Source organism: Ailuropoda melanoleuca, chromosome X (assembly GCF_002007445.2).
Source record: "Ailuropoda melanoleuca isolate Jingjing chromosome X, ASM200744v2, whole genome shotgun sequence".
NCBI lineage: Eukaryota > Metazoa > Chordata > Mammalia > Carnivora > Ursidae > Ailuropoda > Ailuropoda melanoleuca.
Window position 1 is genome coordinate 92,413,588 of NC_048238.1, and position 12,643 is coordinate 92,426,230.

Below are 12,643 nucleotides of genomic sequence, written 5' to 3' on the forward strand. Positions count from 1 at the left end.
ATCTATTGAGCAGTTTCATGGCTTTTTAGCAAGTTTGTCTGCAGACCCTTTCTTAAAATTCTGTATTTCTAGCATGAAATACCTGTCAAATCTGTAGAGTATCCCACAAGATTTATCGAATGCACCTTTTTGATAACTCCTGTCTCCTTCTTGCTGGGTTGTACTTGCATTGTGCTTGCCTGTGTGCACCTAATGAGTTGATTAACCAAATTAGCGTGTACCCGTGCTCCTTTCTGTTCTGCAAGATATTGGCATTTCGACAGCAAGCGTGAAGAAGTGAGACAGATGGGGCAGAATTGTATTGAAAGCCTTGCATTTTATTTTTCAGGCTTTCTCATTCATCAAGCAGGTCTATTTTGTGAGACATAAAATGATACATACAAAGTCATTCCCAAGTGTACTTAGTGCAGGAAAAATAACCATTTTCAGGAAAGGCAAACTGGCTAAAAAGTCCCGAAAGTGTTCAAAAGTAGATAAAATTAGAAGACACCCACCAAGGATATAAAACAAATTTGAGTAGGAATCCCACCTTTAACCAGAATGTCCTTAAATCAATTGCTTTGTAAAAAAAGCTTTAAATGACACCAAAGGGAAAAAAAAGGACATCTAAACAGATGCCAAAACACTTAAAAGTGGACTGAGTGTTATGAGAACCGGTCATTTAGCACAGAGGTTCCTTTTGTGAGTTTGTGGCAAATTGGTTCGAGGCCATTTGACCTGGAATCGATTTGGGATGCAGGTACTTACCTCCGTGCGAGTGCAATATGTGGGCAAGGGGACAACCACAGACCTCAGGGGACAGGAATGTCCCTCCTGAACATGACCTCCAAGAGTAAGGGTGAATTGCCAGCTTTTAACTCTTTATTATAAAGACATATTTACACAGAACAATCTTTACAAACACAGTGAACACAATTATGGGAAGGGGACAATTTCTTAATGAAAAGGGCCTTAATATCTTTGTATAAATTAGTATAAGAATCATACACAACCATTTTAAATAAGACAGGCCCCCAGCCTCCCACTGCTCTCTTCTGTCCTGTGTCTCTGGACTTTACCAGCTCCCCCCCCCACCCCATGGAGCCGGCTGGGCAGCTGACGAGGCAGAAGACGCAGAGAGGAGGAGGGGAAAGAAGGCCCAATCCCTGGTGGGGGCATCAGTGGCAGAAGAGGCTTTCTGGACCCTGGCCAGCCCCCACGCCCAGCCCGAGGGGTGCGGGGGAAGCGGGTGCCCAACCCGGTTCCTCAGGGGGGGCCTTGAAGCAGCAGCAGCAGCAGCAACATTAGCAGCAGCAGAAGTGAGGGGGAGAGGGGGTTAGGTAACGTTGGGGTTATTGTGGGACTCGGAGGGCCCTGACTCCCCCGTTCCCACACATACATAGGTGGGCCATCAGGCTCTTGTCTCCTCTTTCCTCGCTCCTGGGAGGCCTCTGAGAAGGAAGCCTGCTCAGACCTGTACTTCCTCCCATCTTCCCTTCCTTCCTTCCTTCTCTCCTTCTTTCCCTCCCTTCCTTCTTCTCCCCCTTGCCCCTCCCCTAAGGAAAGGTTCCTGGGAAAGAAGGTCCAGTCAACACGAAGGGAAGGCTAATGAGTCCAATTACTTAAGGCTACGTTCCGGCTCCCGAAAACCAGCGTTGGGGGTGGAGTGGGAGCCTCAGTACTTTAGCTGCCCCTGTGAGAATACCTGGGGTCTGGAAGTGCTACAGGAATAGGGGCAGCTGGCCAGGGATGGACCTTTTCAGCCTAGGTTGGGGAATGGACCAGCAGGGGCAGGCCAGGGAGGCAGGTGCAGCTGGGTCCCCACACCACCACAGGGCAGCTCACAGCTGGCCTGCTCCTCCCTTCTCTGACTCCCCCAGCCCCAACTGCAGGAAAGGCACTTCATGTGTTTTGAAAAGATATCATCAAGAGGGAAGAGGACATCATCAAGTGCGAGCAGGGAGACCTGGGTCCTCATTCTGGCTCTGTAGTGACCCGGAATAGGTCACTGTCCCTCTCCAGGACTGTTTGTGCAGGAGTTTGCATAAGAAGGCGGAGCTAAGTGATCACCAAGGTTCCTTTTGGCTCTGACATTCTGTGATTCTTGGCAAAAAAAACACTCCTCCTGCTTGGCTGTTGCTCCTAGGAGGGTATAGAGCCATCTCCTGAGCGAGAGCTTGAACTAGCGGCCAAGGGAGGGAGGGTGGTGGGGGGTTGCGAGTTGGGGGGCGAGGTGGAGGGCAGTGTTAGGAGACACAGAAAGGTGACAAAGTACTTCACAGCCCCTCTTCTTTGCCTTTTCCTTAAGCTAAACATGGCATGAGGAAAAGGCCACAGCAGCTATTCCTCCTCTTCTCCAATGCTTCCCCGCTCCCCTTTGCCAGAGGACCGAGCCCCATTCCAATGCCCCCCAAGGCATTGGAATCAATCCCAATCAATGCATCCCAATCAATGCCCCAGCCCCTCTAACCAGCACCTCCTTGCCACCCGGGTGAAGGGTCCATCTGACTCAAAAGCCTGGGACCGGCTGGAGCCCACTGAAGTAGGGAGTGTTTCCCCCCTAACCCCCAGGGCACCTGTGAGGAAGGAAGGGCTGGGCCAAGCTTGGGCTGCTGGACAGGAGAAGTGGGAACTAGAGGAAGGGGAGGACCAGGGAGAAGTCCAGCCTTCCAGTGCTGGGTCTCCAAAGTCAGTCCAGGGAAGGGCCAGGAAGAGGGGCTGAATGGATCTGTGGGAGAGAGAGAAAATCATCCAAACTAGGGGCAGGACCACGCCATTTGGAGAAGCCGGTGGGTGAGAAGAGCCGGGACCATCAGCAGCGGGGACAGGTGCGAGAAGAGAGGCAAATGGAAGTGAGGGCTCCAGAGAAGCAGACGGATCTATGGAGTAGCCAGAGTCGCAGGGGGTGGGCACTCAGGAGCCCCGTCAGTCCTAAGGAGACAAAAATGACCAGAGAGAAGTCACTGACATGTCCTAGGTCAAAGGAACCAGCTGGGAAAGGGAAGGAGACAGCCTTCATTCCCCTCTCCCCATAACCCTGAACCTAAAGCCCAAGGTCCCTGAGTTGGTGCCACCTTGTCTGGGCTACAGGGGCAAGACAGCAGGCCAGGGCTCAGGGCAAACTTAGGCCTTGCTTTCTCTGCTACTGCCTTGGATTCTTCTTTCTTTCCCATGGCTCCGGGCAACTCTCTTCCTCTTCTCTGCCTGCTGCCCCTCAAGGCTCTCTGCTTCCCTCCCCCTCTCTGGTGAAGATCCACCCTGCACACCAGTAGGATACCCTGAGGCACCCCTTTCCAGCTCAGCAAGGCTTCCCCCCAGGACTTCTAGAACTCTCCAACTGGGCCAACCTGCCCAACCCCAGGCAGCAGAGTGGAGGGGAGATGGCACTCAATTCCTGGGGGAGTCAGGAGATCGGTCCCAGGTGTCAAGCCCCTCTCTGGGCCTTGGTCTCCATGTCTATAAAATGAAAGGGTAATATGGGTGCTCTGTAAGCCCCTATGTTGCATGTGGGGCCGGGTAGGGCTGGAAGGGCTCGGTGCAGTTGTCTGACCATCGAGAAGCAGCAGGGTCACCAACTTCCAGGCTGTCCCTCCCCTGCTCCTTCTGCTGCCCACTAAGCAGAGGCTCAAGTACCTGCTTCAGAAAGGCATGGGGCTCTTGTGGGAGAGGCGCGGCCGCTGGCGGCGAAATTTCCTCCGACCGCCCTGCCAGGGCCCTGGTCTGTTTCTCGACCCTTTGGGCTGCATCAGGTGGTGGACGCTGCCCTCCTCCAGCCATGTGCCATCAGAAGGCTGCAGCAGGGGCCCTGCAGGAAGAGGAAAGCCTGTTAGCCAGGAGGGCTGATGCGAATGGGCAAGGGGCCCTGGGTAGGGGGCAATGTCTCCACAAGGTAGTGCTCATCAAAGCTCCTCCTCGGTTTTATCTTCCATCTTGGCGAACAGTTTGCAATTTTTGCACTGGCCTGGGCCAAAACCTACTATTCACATCTTACAATTTATGGAGCTAACTTTTTATATCCTTTTGGCAGTTCTATCGTGTTTCTGGCAGGCACAAACATATGCTTCATTTAGAATATCATTGGGGGGTACAGTGTGGGGCATCGTCTGTACTTGGTTAGGGCACAGCAAGCAATAACTCTCCATTGCACCCTTGCAATGGATACACTTAAAACATTTCACACATACGATGAAACGAATCCCCCTACCACCATGTACCCATCACCCAGATTCAACAGTTAACCAGGTAGAGTCACATATGCTTTAGTTATCCTTTTTCTTTTTTTTCTTTGTGGAAGTATTTTACATCAAATCCAGAACATCATGTCACTGTACTCTGGCAGGCTTCAATATGCAGGGGACCCACTTTTGAGTACTCGAGATCTCATATCTCGCCCTTGGGCATCTCATCAGTGTTCGGGCATCCCCGAGACTCCCTTGCTCCTTGTGATCTCCCTGGGGGTACGGCTGGGGTGGGGGGTTGTCTCTGACTCTGTGTGCCTTAAGCTGGGCTCTATTCAGCCAGTAACCAGATTTAGAGGCCAATAAATATTATCTGAATGAATGAGTGAACCAGTGACTGAACGGCCCCTTGAGGCAGCAAGTCTGTGCATCAGGAGGGGTGGGGGCTGCGGCTGCCGGCCCCACCCCACCGAATGCCCTATCACCTTTCATCCCCACATAACACCCCTACCCTGTGTCTGGTGTAAATTGCTGCCATTTAAATCCCAGTTGGCTTCTCTTTGGCTCTCTGGGGCTCTGCTCAACATCTGTCCACACCTGGCTTAGAGTAGAAGCCTCCTGAAGCCAGGCCAAGCCCTGACAGTGGAATCCAAGTGGTGCTGGGTGTTCTTGGGGGCAGTGAGGGTGAAGGCACCTGGGCAGGCTCTCACAAAGGCTGCAGCACAGCCAGGGAAGGCAAGCTAGCACTCCAGAAACAAGCCTGGCCTCTGGAAGCAGGCAGAACAGGGAGATGAGACGGTGCCGTGCAGGGAACTTGTGCAATGCCCAGTCCAGGGCTGGCCTGCAGAAATACAGCTTCTGAGGTCAGTGATCACAAATCTCCATCTCTCTCCTCCCACAGCAGCGGATTCGCCTTCAGCTATATCCCTGCCCCTGAAGCCCCATGTCTATCCATCCAGGCATCCCCACAACTAGCTCACAGTTTCCATATAACCACCCGTTGGCTGCTAGCACCCGTCATACCCTGGCTGCTCTTCCTGTCCCTCCTCCTGCCTTNATACCCTGGCTGCTCTTCCTGTCCCTCCTCCTGCCTTCAGCACCCCCAAGCTCTGGTTCCTCTGTTGGTTCCTCTGTTGGCTCCTTGGCTGTAGTGATTCCTCCTCCGTTTGCACACAATTTCCAGGCATTTATCCTCCTCCTGGGCCAAAAGCAGGCGAGGTTTGTCCTTTGGGCCCTCCCCACCCAGGCTCCCGGGGCCTGCTGCTCTCTCAGACACGCAAGCCCACTGCGCACATGCGCACACTCTAGTCCTCCACCCACCTTCCCCCAGAAAAGTCACAGGCCCATTAGGACCCTATTGTTTACCCACCACATTTCTGTGCTTCTGGCTGGGGTGGGTTAATGTGTCAGCTCCTCCCCCCATGAGAATTAAAACCCATCACCTAATAAGAATGAAAACACAAATTATATTCACACTTTGGGGCAGTGGGGAAGGCTACTTCTGTCTGTCATAAAGCCATTTGCAAAAGGGCTGGGCCAGGGAAGGAGAGAGGAGGGAAGGACCTTCACTAAGCCCCGAACCACAGCTGCTGCAGCTTCTGCCCTGTATTTTGGGGTCCCCTCAAGCCTCTCCCTGACCACTGAGGGGAGTAGGAGTGATGCTGATGAGGAGTCCGTACCAGAGGCACACTCAGGGTGGGAAGGACTGTGCTGAGGGTGTGGCCAGGCACAGGGAAGGACCCTTGGGCCTTGGTTCTTGAGTCCGTGCCCTCCACTACCGGGGGTGGAGTGGGGGTGGGCCGATGGCACAGGCTATGGCCCCAGCAGTAGAGTGGGCATGGAGAAGAGAGACATGGTATCCAGATGGGGAGAGTATCACCTCCAAATATTCAGCACCCAGGACTGTGAGTGTTGGTGGCAGTAAGGGAGGGAGGGCTAGGGGTGAAAGGCCCTAAGTAGGGGAGGCAAGAACCAGGATGGGGAATGGGGGTGGGGGCTCAGGCTCCAGCCAGGGAGATATCTAGACTCCAAGCCTGCAGAGAAGAACTACCTTGAGTGACTGAGCACTCAGCCATGCCCTAGAGCATGGCCACCCAGAAGCCCCTGGCACATTGGATCCCCCTGGACGGGGGAGCTCACTGTCTTCTTTGTAGCCAGAAGTCTGCATCTCCTCCCACACCCTGATCCCATCACCCACCTGTTTCCTCCTACTTTTGATTCTGAGTCTGGCTCACCCTGAGATAAGCTGACACCTGAGAGGCGGGCTTTATCCTGGCCAGTTTAGAGGCTGCTGATTTACATCACTGCTGAGGGCCTGGCTGCACAAAAGAATTCCCCTTCAGAAATGGGGGTTGTCCTCCACGCACTTAAATATTTTCTTCTAATTCATTGGCTCTTTAAAGGGAGGCTGGGGGCAATCCCCCAGAGAATCTGAAGCCTAGAGGGACTGGAGCCCCTGCTCTCTGAAGCACCGTCAGAAGGAAGCCTCAGCATCGCTACGCTGAGGCCGGCAGTAAGGGGTAAACAGGGTTGGATTTTCGTGGCAACCTCAGCTTCACCCCTGCCAGGGCACGGAGAGATGCGTGGGACTCTCCAGGAACCTGCCAGCCTCACTGGGAACGACGCATCTGTTTCTCCTCTTGTCATCCAGTCTACCTTGTGCCTGCTTTCAAAGCCCACACAAAGAGTGCTCCGGTGCTCCCCCCCAAGGCTCTGCCCCCTCCTGGCATTGCAGGTCTCTCCCTCCTGAGGCACCGTCCTTGGTCCGCTCAGCCCTCCACCCAGTGCCCTGAGCTAGGTGCCCATGCCAGCTTTGCTGCCCTTGGACACCTCACGCTCTGGCAGCCTGGCCCTCCACTTCACTTGCATTAGTCTTTTGCCCGAGAGGCTGGACTCAGGTTACAAGAGTGCTTAGCACTTAGGGACTGGGGATGGAGTAGAGGTGCCCCCTCCCTGAGAGGGTGAGGCACAGTAGGCTGGCCTCACACTAGCACCTGACTTCAGGCTTTGAGCTAGGGCTGAGGAGGGGAGGGGAGGGGAGGAGGAGGAGAGAGGTGCTCAGACAAGACCAAGAGACACTTGGCCCTGGCCCAGCAGCTCTCAGACTCAGAAGAGCAAGGTGTATCTCAGGTCAGGAAGCAGTGGAGGAGTTTTGTGTGTGTTCAGTGAAGGGGGGCGGTGTGGACATTCCAAGTCAGGACAGAGTGTATTGTGGAGGAAGCAAGGTTTGCAGGCCTGGGAAATTTTTTTTAATGATTTATTTATTTGAGAGAGAGAGAGAGAGAACAGGAGCAGGAGGGGGAGAGGGAGAGAGAATCTCAAGCTGACTTCCCTCTGAGGGCAGAGCCTGATGCGGGGACAGGGGCAGGGGGAGAGGCTCAATCTCATGACCCTGAGATCACGACCTAAGCAGAAACCAAGAGTTGGCTGCTCAACTGACTGAGCCACCCAGGTGCCCCTGGGCCTGAGACTTTGACTGGAGACTGTGGCTGGGGAGAGCATTCGAGTCAGGGCCAAGGGCAAGGTGGTTCTAGGGTGTCTGTTTCTGACCTAGGACAGGAGGCTGGAGGAGCAGGACATGAGTACCTGAACCCTTGGCTGGTGGCCAGCTACACAGAAGTGTCCCTCCTTGGCTCCTAGAGCTGTCATGGGGCGCAGAAGGCAGTGAGAGCCTAGTGTCCAGTGCTAGGCTTGAGCAAAACATGAGGGCAACAAATTTACCCAAATAAGGGCACAAAGATATATGACCGAATGAAGAAGGGTGGATGGGTGTGTGCCAAACACAGTGTTCCCTCCCCTTGAAACTAGCTGTCTCCTTTACCAGCTGGACCCCTAAAGGGTCCTAGTAGTGGTCAGTTACCCAAGGGTCTCCCCATAGCCTCTGGGCCAGCCCCAAATATGCAGACCAGGAAGCCCCAGCTTCCTCCAGGACACCCTCTCTGTACCCTCTCTTTCTTCCCCGATGGTGCCACTCTGGACTGTTTGCCAGTGGTGGTGTCCTGGGGATGTCTTATCTTGCCAACTGCGTTGGATGGGAGGTGCCTGGAGGGCAGGCCCATGTGGTGTCCTTCACTTCCCATCTTTTGCTGTTTGTCTGCCTGACAGGAGTTTCTGAGGAATAGCCTGCTTCCTTCTTACCAAGGAAGAGGCTCACAGGGCACTTGGGCCCTGAAGAAGAAGACCACTGAACAGCTAGCTGAAGGCAGGGAGTGCCAGGGCCAACCAATGCACCTTCCTGAGAAGCCAGGTAGTGCTCCCAGAGTGAGGGCAGTGCCAAGAGGCAAAAGCAGAGAAAAGGGGCAGCCTACAAAGAGACAGAGGTGGAGCCCAGCCAGGCCCCTCAGAGGCTCCTGGGCTGCAGGCCATCCTCCTGCTCAGGAGAGTCTGGAACTAAGTAGGCCCCACGCCCTTCATCTAGGAAACCTGCTGCCCTGCCCTCTCCTTCCCTCTGCTCCCACCTCTCTGTGACTCCAGCCCTGGCGCTAGCATTCGTCCACCTGGTCTTGGCCTTCCCCTTCTGTGGTGCCAGGCAGGCAGCAGTGACACTCAGATCACAGGACTGTGGCAGCTGGAGGTAGGAGCTTACAGCCCCAGGAGACACTGACGCACAGGGGACAGGCAGCCTGGGCTGGGGCTTCCAGGGCATCGTAGGGGACCAGGTCTGGGGAGGGCAAGGTTGCTCCAGTGCCAAGTGTGCCAGGTGGTGGGTGCAGTCCATTCTCCCCCTCCCAGAATCGCACGGAGGTGTCAAGTCAGGGGCATATGTCCCGGTTTGGTGCCTGGAGACAAGGGGACTAAGGGGAAGCGCGCCCGTGCCTGGAGCTGAGTAAAGGCCAGAGCCAGGATACCGAAGAACGAGGCCCTGGGGAGGCGCGGAGTCTGTGGGGAGGGCCTCCTGTGCGGGAGCAGGACAGTAGACCAGATAGGACCTCTGGGCAAGGGAAGAGACCAGCCTGGCCTGGCCCTGCCCGGCTCGGCCCGGGGAAGGCTGCCTCAACTCACTTGCACGCTGAAAGGAGCAACAGCTGGGCTCCACGCCGCCGCCCCCGCCGCGCGCTCCTGCCTATGCAACAAGTGTCACGTCTGCATCTTGGCACATCATCCCGAGTGGCCCGCGCCCCGGGACCGGCGCGCGGCCCTTAACCTCCAGGGGCTGGAAAACCTTCCACTCCAGGCTCAGGTCAAGCTCCCTCCACTGATCCACGGGGAGCGGGACATGTTTCCCCCACACACATCCCCTCCACCACGTGGGGGTGCAGGGCGCGGGACCCTGGGGGCACGCCCGCGGCCCCGAGCTCCTCGTACTTCGAGCGGCCGCCGGGAGGGGCAAGGCGCCTGGCGGGTGATGCCCGAGACCGAGCTGAGCCCCCTCCCGGAGGAAGCGGTCGCTCTGGCCAGGCCGGCCCAAGGCGCCCTGTCAGTCAGTCGGTGGCCCCTCGCGGCTGGCGCGTGGCTACTCCTGCTCGGCTCGCGCCCGGTCCCGGGAGGCGGCGAGCGCGCGAGCCGGGGGCGGAGGGAAGGGAGCGCGTCGGCTGCAGTCCAGGGGGGCGGCGAGGGGCACGCGGGCGAGCGGCGGGGCACGCACTCACCTCCACACACCGCCGTCAGGGAGAGCCAGAGCAGCAGGAGCGCCTGCACGCAGCGCCGCAGATCCATGCCGCTCCTCTGCCGCGCCGCTGCAGCCCGGGCCAGGGGGCGGGGAGGGCGTGGAGGCCGGGCGCCCAGAGGCAGGGAAAGGCGCGCGCAGCGGACCGTGCGTGCGTGTGGGCGCGGAGCTCGGCGTGGCTCCCTGGCTGCGCCGCGGGCTGGTCGCCTGCCGCGCTCGCTCGCCGCCTCCCGCTCTGCAGCCTCCCTCTCCCGCCGCGGGGCAGCACCGCCAAGCTGGCCTCCGCGGGCGGCTCCGGGGACGGCGGCGAGCTCTTTCCAGGAGTCTGGCTGCTCTGCCGCGGCTCCAACTGCCGGTGGCCCAGACTGCCAGCGAGAATGCTCCCCGCTCACTCCAGGGGCTGCATTTTGTAGCTTGTGGCTTGGCCGCGAGCCCACTTGGTCATGTGGTCATCGGGAGGGCTGGGGGGGGGCCAGGAAGAGGGAGAGGGAGCGAGCCTCCCGCACCGCCCCCCTCCCAGCAAGCATTCTGCAGCCCCAGCCAGGGCGCGAGAGGGAACCTTGAGGTGGCCCCACAACAAAGGCGGCGGCCGCTCAGAAAACCCACAACCGCTCCCAGGACAATGCCCGCCTGGCCGGGGGCCAGAGGGTTTCGGAGACCTGAAAGATTTCAAACACAGGAAGCATTTGGGGCGGTGGAGGGACACATTTAACCCTTTCTCACTTCGCTTCCTTAAGGGCTGTCAAGGAACCTGGGCGCTCCAGGGAGGACCGGGCCCAGGCTGTCCCCACTCATCCCCTCCAACTCTGACCGGCTCCTTCCCCGCTGCCACTCCCCAGCCCAAGACACCCCCCAACACACACTAGCCCTCCTTTCTCCTCGGCATCTTCAGCTGGGTTTGTATTGGGGGTGACTGTTTAGGCTTGTGCCCAAGACTGCTTAATTGCCTGGGGCCCTCAGGAGTCACCCTTTACTTGGAATGCCCACCCCACCCCATCCTGCCTCCCAGTTCTTCATTCTTGCAATAGCACCTCAAATCCCATCTCATCCAGAAGACTTACTGGGGTAACAGTAATCCAGGAAGGGCTGCCACACTCCCGGGTGGGGGTGGGGGAGGCTCCTCCTCGCTGTTGGGACAAGCAGCAACTTCGAGGGTGTCCCCTTTCTTGTTCCCCATCATCGTGAGGGGGACAGTTTACCCAACTCTGAACAGCCTAGGCTGGATTCATTTTGCCCCTGCTTGGGATTCCCCTTTGTAAGTGGGTCCTGAAGTTGTTTGCCTTCCCAAGCTAGACTGTCAGTTCTTACAGGCTGGGAGCTCCTAAGGGAAGGGACTGTCTCTTTCACGGGGCTGGGAACCCCCTAAGACAGGACCTTATCTTCTCATTCTTCTTCATCTTTCCAAAGTCCCCAGTATTGGACTCTGCACATAGGTGGCACTCAACACATGTTAAAAGACTACATCAAAAGGTGTTTCCACATTTCAGCTAACCAGGCAGATTCTTGAAGAGCAGGTCCAGTTTTACACACAAAAATACATTGGACAGTGTGTGTGTGTGTGTGTGTGTGTGCATGTGCCATAAACAATGTGAGAGGCCCTGGTATAATTAAAATATTTTTGAAATGTTGAAACAATCCAGTATATACACAATTTATTTATTATCAGTCTCCCCCCTGCCAAAACTGTCAGCTCCACAAGAAAGGGAGCTTTGCTTTGTTCATGGCTGTAGCCCCAGACCTAGAACACCGACTGGGACGGGGTGGGTGCTCAGTACATAATTTTGAATATATAAATGAACTTTTCAAAAACAACCCTATTGCCTCAATCAAGGTAGTGGGAGAGGAGTAAAATATAGTTCCTATTCATTGTCTATGGCCCCATGAGCCACAGCCCAATAGGAAAAGGCAGACATGTGAAGCAGAGTGTCTCTCATCACCCATGAGGCCCAGGATGCAAGCAGTGGGCATTTGGATATGACATCATTTCCCCGGGAAAGAGTCTTCCAATCAGGAGGAAAAACACCTGGCCTCTGGTCTCCACCCTTACATGTTGTAGGACCTTGCTAGTGTCACCTACTTACTGGATTTCATGAGGATGGTCATCTCCACTCTCCCCTCTTCAGGGTTGTAATGGGATTAAATGAGATAATGTACCTGAAGGCACTACGCAAATGGGGAATAAACCCTTGTAGGGTTGTTTTTAGGAACCATGACCCTCCAGTCCCTGATCGATCAAGTCCATGCAACCCCAAACGCGGTTTGCCGCCAACACTAGGTTAATAGAAGCATTTATATTTCATCGCACCTTTACTAGGGTGTGTATGGGCTATTTGCTAAGCGGTTAGAGCTGTGCTTTCCAATATGGTAGATATGAATAACATTTAAAATCAATTGAAGGGGTGCCTGGGTGACTCAGTCGTTGAGCGTCTGCCTTCTGCTCAGGGCATGATCCTGGCATTCTGGGATCGAGCCCCACATCAGGCTCCTCCGCTGGGAGCCCGCTTCTTCCTCTCCCACTTCCCCTGCTTGTGTTCCCTCTCTCGCTGGCTGTCTCTCTCTCTGTCAAATAAATAAATGAAAATTTTTTTTAAAAAAAAGTACTTATAAAAAAAATAAAATCAATTGAAAAAGTCATTTTCTCCATGGCACTGGCCTCATTTCAACTGCTTAGTAGCAACATGTGGCCAGTGGCTACTGAATTGGACAGCACAGAATAGAAGCTTTCAGTCATTGCCATCAGACAGTGCTGGGTTAAAGCACCTCATTCGTTCTTCCTTTTTCTGTAATCCTTTTTCCCACTTTACCTAATCTTCAAAATGCACGAGGGAAAAAAATAGGAAAGCAAACCAATAGTGTTTAAGGCAAGCAGCACTCAGTAAAT

At 55.4% G+C, this 12,643-nt stretch overlaps 1 protein-coding gene across 1 annotated transcript; it reads right to left on the bottom strand.

Annotated features, from left to right (window-relative positions):
• Positions 1-648: 648 nt before the first annotated feature.
• APLN (apelin) lies at positions 649-10,153 on the bottom strand. Its single transcript, XM_034649787.1, has 3 exons — positions 9,746-10,153; positions 3,613-3,784; positions 649-2,910 (listed from the first exon to the last, which is right to left on the bottom strand). The coding sequence occupies exons 1-2, from the start codon at positions 9,810-9,812 to the stop codon at positions 3,618-3,620; spliced, it is 234 nt and encodes a 77-aa protein (XP_034505678.1). The 5' UTR covers positions 9,813-10,153; the 3' UTR covers positions 649-2,910; positions 3,613-3,617.
• Between the last annotated feature and the right edge of the window lie 2,490 nt (positions 10,154-12,643).

Bases quoted from the DNA above. Each gene is read 5' to 3' on its own strand.
- APLN (XM_034649787.1), bottom strand. From the start codon at position 9,812: ATGGATCTGCGGCGCTGCGTGCAGGCGCTCCTGCTGCTCTGGCTCTCC. The intron at 3,785-9,745 runs GTGAGTGCGTGC...CTCTTCCTGCAG, and splicing joins CCTGACGGCGGTGTGTGGAG to GGCCCCTGCTGCAGCCTTCT.